This window comes from Etheostoma cragini, chromosome 19, assembly GCF_013103735.1.
Source record: "Etheostoma cragini isolate CJK2018 chromosome 19, CSU_Ecrag_1.0, whole genome shotgun sequence".
Lineage (NCBI taxonomy): Eukaryota > Metazoa > Chordata > Actinopteri > Perciformes > Percidae > Etheostoma > Etheostoma cragini.
Window position 1 is genome coordinate 1,629,829 of NC_048425.1, and position 6,709 is coordinate 1,636,537.

The 6,709-nt window shown below is 39.1% G+C and overlaps 1 protein-coding gene across 1 annotated transcript in view; it reads right to left on the reverse strand.

Annotated features, from left to right (window-relative positions):
* Positions 1-4,564: 4,564 nt before the first annotated feature.
* The window catches only part of LOC117962052, a 68,168-nt gene continuing 66,023 nt past the window's right edge, over positions 4,565-6,709 (reverse strand). The window contains exon 6 of the mRNA XM_034901094.1: positions 4,565-5,578. Within this exon, the coding sequence (XP_034756985.1) occupies positions 5,362-5,578 (217 nt within the window). The 3' untranslated portion in view covers positions 4,565-5,361. The remainder of the gene's footprint in view (positions 5,579-6,709) is intronic.

Here is a 6,709-nt window from a genome sequence, read left to right on the forward strand (position 1 = left end):
AGAACATATGCTATCGCCTGTATGCCAAATTACTTAGGGGCCCTACTGTCAAGCTCCATTTTGTAATTTGAGTGGTTTCAATAGTTGTTGTTTGAAGATGAGCGATGTTGGCATGTCATCTGAGCGGGAGGGTGCAAAGCCTGCCCTGGATTGGATGACTGTATATTATTAAGCAAAAGAATTTGTCGTTCAATGTCAAGGAACACACTGTACAGTAAGTGTTACCAGAGAATCTTACCATGCTTTGAGATTTGCCTTGAATGTCACAAATTGTATTTTAGTGGACTATTTATATGCAGACTTAATTGATTGAAATGTGTTTGTCTGTTCTGGGAATGTTCAAAATGCCCAAAAAGAATTTTCTAAATGTAATTTTTACGCAAAGGTACAATTTGCACAAGCTACTTTACTGTACTACACATTAGATGAGCGAGTAACAGTGAAATAGTTATGTCACATCAAGTCTAATGTACTGCACAGTAAAAATACATCATGCATCTATTCTAAGATTTCATTGAATAGGATGTTCACTAAGTGTTTTGTGTAATAAAATCTCACACAGTTTCAAACAAATACTAAAATGTTTTAGGTATGGCATCCTACAATGCTTCTTATTCCTGTTTTTCATCAAATGTTTAAGATTATTTGATGTCCAGATGCCTGTTTGCCCACCAAGGTGGTTTGCAGTGAGCTCACAGCTGATTGATTTCTTACAGCAAAGCTTCCAGAGTTTGCCTCATTTGGTCAGAGTCAGAGACATGCTATTTAGGCTTCTTTGAAAGGTAAAATATCAAAGGTACTATTTTGTTTCTATTATAATTCATGCTCACCAAACATGTTGATTATAGAATTAATTACTGCATTAAAACAAGTGACCTCTTAATAACCCGTCTTAATTGACAAAATTATCCATTTGTTTAAAATATTGGTATTATTATTATTTGTATTACTCTTATTGTTATCTCTACTGTCTTCTACACTGTATTCTTGCTAAAACTGATGCTGAAACTTTTCCTTGCGGGAGTCATCCCAAAAGGATTAATAAGGAGATATCTAAGTGGCGGTTCCTAGTTGTTTCCCATAAAAATATAAAAGAGATGTATCTGCTCGGCCAGCGTTGAAAGCAAGCCTATAAATCAATCAGTTTTGTTTTAATCTTGATGTTTGTTTGCTTGTTTTTATGGGTTCTTTTAATACCTCCCCTAACATTATGTGTGCTAAATTGCGCCAACTCAATGTAATTAGATAGGTGTCAATGTCCTGAGAAGGAAGAGAGGTCAAAGGACACTTGGTGTTGTAGGCGCGGACATTTGATGCACAAGGCAGTTGTTGAAGCTTCTGAAAAATGAGAGAGACTAAAGATACTATGTTACACAGGCTCGGTCTTCTGCAGATCATTCTACCTCTGTCCCCTTTTAAAAACTTACTCAACCCACCCCTCCATAAAGTACAGCTTTACAGACTATATCCCAACATAGGGCCTACTGCACAACGAACTCCAAAAACAACAATGACAAAGTAGGCCCATCTAAATATCTGTGAGAATGCGTGCATATAAACTAAAATGTTATTCATGTAGTGGAACCAATGTAAACTATATAGGAGAGAAAGAGACTTATGCTGTACAGATTGTAAAGCCCCTTGAGACAAACTTGTGATATTAGGTTGTTTAAAAAAAATGGACTTGACTTTACTTGGACACTATTAGACACTAGTTGTCCTCTTTAGCTTTGTCCTAATTGGATGCAAAACATCTAAGGTCAGGGATTAAAAACAAAAATACTTAGTAGTAATATCCGTTCCCCTTGTGAAAAGAATGTTGCCCACCACAATCCTAATGAAAACTTCGTGGGTTGGTCAGTGCAGGAAACAACCTCAAATTAATTGAGAACTTTGACATTTCCTCATATCTCTCATTGTAGAGATATGTAAAAATATAGACATATAACACTTGTGTCAAAGATGCACACCTCACGCTGGGACTGCACGGCGTATGAAGCGCATCCCCTTGGGTGGCGGAGTGGGGGTTACACCGTATGGTGTCGTGGACCAACGCAGTCTAAGGGAAGGACACCTTGACAGAAAACCACTGGCCCTCCAAGCTTGGGGGTTGGGCAGAAGGCTAACCACCTACTCCCGGAAAACAAGCCTGTTACAGAAACAACGGACATCATATTGCAAGAGAGGCCGCCCAAAAACAACTTGGCCACGAATGGTGGGACTGGAACGAAACGGTGCAGGCTGGAACGCGTGGATTACAGCACAACGTGCAGCTGCAAACCGAACCCAGTGGAGGAAATGTCCAAGCCTTGTGTGCCTCCTGGCACGGAGAGAATTAACTTAACTTAACTGCAAAGATGCACAAGTGTTATTATGCATTTACTCTTGCAGCAATTTTCTCCCGCGCAAAATATCTTTCTTCTGCAGCAGCCGCTGTGTTTTTTAACAAAAGAAATGTTCAAATTCGCTGTATGTGCGCATGAGTATTTCTGCCGATCGGTTTATTTATGGTTGTTGCCATGGGGAATCGTAGTATCATGGCTCCATTAATGCTGCCTTTTTATTGTGGTGGTGCACACTCTTAACTCTGAGTGAACCCTCTCGGAGTTGATTGAACCAACTCTAATCAGTTCTTCTGGAACCAAAAACTTAGTTTCCCATCTCACAGTAAATCAGCACATCAATGTTAGACTCAGAGTTCAAAGGTCCCATTGCATGAAAACGTCCCTTTATGTGGTTTTTTTAAACATTAATATTAACCCCCCCAGTATCAAGAAATGGTGATAGGTGTAATTTGAGCCCTAACTATCCAGCCCTGCCTTTGAGAAAATGAAAGCTCAGATGGGCCGATCTGGAATCTTGCTCCTTATGAGGTCATAAGGGGCAAGGTTACCTCCCCTTTCTCTGCATTGCCCACCCAGAGAATTTGGCCCCTCCATGAGTGAGAGACATCATGGCTTTCAAGCAAGCAAAGTGGCAGTTTTAAAAGCTACAGATTCAGAAATGGCACGTACTAAGGAAAGCTCATTGTGGGACTGGCTCTAGTGGCTGTAATTCTGCACCAAGGTTGCATTTTGGGAAAGAGACTTCAGATATGGTATTAGGGGACCACTAAGGTCTATGTAATATCCTCCAAAGTCCACCGTGTCATGGGACCTTTCAACATCCTTCCTGAAACGGGCCCCATGGCAACAGTGGATGACATAATGTCAATTGTATCATAACAATAGCCATAAAAATGTTGAAATTAGTTATGGTCTCTCATAACCAGCTCAAAATAAATACAATTTAATGATTTTTGCCTTAAGGAGTGCTTACTTAATTTCAATGTTTACTGTAAAACTCAATGCAGTTTGGCCACAAGATGTCATTTCATTTTAAGAGTAATACAAACCCTGATTATAGAGTGTGTGGACACACCTTCTCATTCAATGTGTTTCCTTTATTTTCATGACTATTTACATTGTAGATTCTCACTGAAGGCATCGAAACTATGAATGAACACTTGGAATTATTTACTAAACAAAAAAGTGTGAAATACCTCTTAAATGGGTCTTGTATTTTAGATTCCTCAAAGTAGTCACCCTTTGCTCTTTTTGATAGTGCTGCAAATCCTTAGTGTTCTCTTAATGAGCTTCATGCGGTAGTCCTTGAAATGGTTTTTACTTCACAGGTGTGCCTTGTCAGGATTAATTAGTGGAATGTCTTGCCTTATTAAGTGCAATGAGACCATCAGTTGTGTTGTGTTGTGCAGAAGTCAGGTTGATACACAGCCGACGGCCCTGTTGGACAACTGGTAGAATTCATATTATGGCAAGAACCATTAAGCTAAGTAAAGAGAAACGAATGGCCATCATTACTTTAAGAAATGAAGGTCAGTCGGTCCGGAAAATTGCGAAAACTTTCAATGTGTTCTCAAGTGCAGTCGCAAAAACCATCAAGCGCTACAACAAAACTGGTTCACATGAGGACCGCCCCAGGAGAGGAAGACCAAGAGTCACCTCTGCTGCTGAGGATAAATTAATCTGAGTCACCAGCCTCAGAAATCACAAGTTAACAGCAGCTCGAAATAGAGACCAGATGAATAACACAAAGAGTTGTAGCAGCAGACACATCTCTAGAACAACTGTTAGGAGGAGACTGCACGAATCAGGCCTTCATGGTCCAATAGCAGCTAGGAAACCACTGTTGAGGAGAGGCAGGTGTTACCATAACTCTTGACCTGTACTATATATAGACACTGGGTGTTTGTGTGTGTGTGTATACAGTAATAACACACATCAAACAAAGAGATGGTGCTCTAAATGTCTCTGGAACTCAAATGTAAAAAAAAGCAGGAAGATGTCTCCACACTGTTGTGTGTGTGGTTTCTTTATTTTCAATTTTGTTGAAGTAAAACACCAAATCATATCTCAGATGTTTGAGCAACATTATTTATTTCCTACTCTTTCTGGACTCTGGATTAACAAATATTTGATATTGAAGGTAAAAAAAAGTCTGTCTTTGCATGCTGTCTCAATGGACGTAGAACTGAAACTCTACCTGATTGGAAAACAAACTGTGGTCATTTTCATTTATTTTATTTTGATAAGGTCACCAAGTTTATTTCCTTGATTCCGTAAAAGCTGCAAAACCATTTCCACAGTGAAAGCATTAGGTACAGACATTAGTCATTTCTGCTGTCATAACTTCATTTAGATTATTGACATCAAGATGTAACATATCAGAGTTAGTTATTAATACTAATTTACATCAGTAGTAGTAAGACAAGAGGGAACATTACAAGTAACGTACTAATGTTTTATTTCAATTCAAGTCTATTGTCATATGCACCCTAGTACAGAGTAACACAGCAATGAAATGCAATATGCCTTTTTGAACTCTCAGCACCAGTCAACAATAACAGTTATAACAATAATAACAAATAGCATTTAAAACTTTAAAACAGCACAGTAGACATAGTAACTAAGTACTCCTTCCTGCTATGACGCCATTCATTAACCTTATGTAAGGCATAACATATTGATGCAAGTTAATACACAAATAGAGGAGATTCTTTTTTCTGAAATATTTGGACTTCTCTAAATAAAATATTTTACATTGACGCTGAAAAAGAAAGAAAATCAGTCTTTTGCATGACACGCTATCTCAATTAAAACAATCAGTGGTCCTTTATCACATTTGTCTAAATAACGTCAACAAGTTTTTTCCTTGTTTCTTTAAAAGCTGCCAGACACTGTTATTTACACTGATATTAGTTATTTCTGCTGTAATTACTTAAATATTTGATAGGGGCAGGGCGCGTTAATGAACATCAAGATGTATACATGCTGCATTTAGCATTAGCATTTGTATTTAGCATTAGTCAGCTCGTTTCTCTGATAAACTCGACATCTGTACGGGCGAAAAATGTTGGTGATTTATTTTATTATCGGTAGATTTGTTAAAATAACAGAAGAATAAGAGAGCAAAGAAAACCAGCAGAGCTGTCAGTCCCAGTCCCAGTCCCCAGTAGAGTCCAATCCTGCTCCGACTCTCTGGTTGTGGACTTGTTGTGTTTGATGGACTTGTTGTGTTCAGTGTCTCCGGTTCAGGGCAATCCCTCGCTGCTGCAAAGAGTCCAAACACATCAGTTTCACTCATGTAAAGAAAAACATTTCACTGAAAGAGAAGGAAGTAGAGTCTGACCGATTGTAAGGATTTCTTCTTAGCTGTGATATCATCACATACAACAGACTGAAGTGAGCGATTGCTTTCATAAAACAGTCATCAATTACAGTATAATATTATTAAACTTAGTTAAAATGCAATTTAATTTAAATAGACTTTAATAAATAATCATGTCCGCTACAGGCCCTCCTGTGCTGACGTCCCACACATACTGAGGTGGTTGCTATGTAACGCAGCCCAAGTAGCATTAGCTGCACAGACATTTAGCACAGCATCTCTTTAAGTAACGCCAAAGAAAGACGAACAATTAACAAACTAACCGATCAAGGCAATGGCAACTTTTTTCCTTTGAGGTAAAAATCTTGTTTTTATAAATTCTGACAGCTTTGAAGAGAGCAGACAACAGCTTCCGGTCTTTGTTGAAATACCTGTCTGACGAGGTTTAGGTGGAAATTACTCTAAATAAAGGGAACACTTTATTTGAAACCAGCTCTGTGTCCTGGCAGTGTTGGCAGATGAAAGACTTCCCTCCGAGGCACCAGTTATACGTTGTTGTTTACATTTTATTAATGTGTGAAAGGAATTTGAAAAGCTGCTGCTGACCTGACCCCGGATACGCTGAAGGATGGATGAACGATGGATTTTGAATTACAGTTGTATGTGGTAATTACATCACGGCTATGAACCAATCAGATTGCTTGATTTGAGAAACATTTTTTATAATAAATCAACTTACCAGTGACCTTGAGCCAACATTTACGAGAGTTAGTCCCATAACTTGTGAGCACATCACACAGGTACGGTCCCGAGTCTTCAGTCCTGAGTCTGGACACATGAAGTCTGAGTCGTCCTTCTCTGAGGACGTCTTTGTCCCACTGGACTCGTCCTGCAAACTGTTCATCCTGAGACTCTGGGGCCTCGACTCCTTCATGGAGATGAAACAGGACCGAGGTTCTGAGATCAGTTAACAGTTCACAGAAGATATTAAGAGAGGTGGAGGAGCTGTGAGGGTTGGTGGTGAAGGTCCACTCCAGTGTGA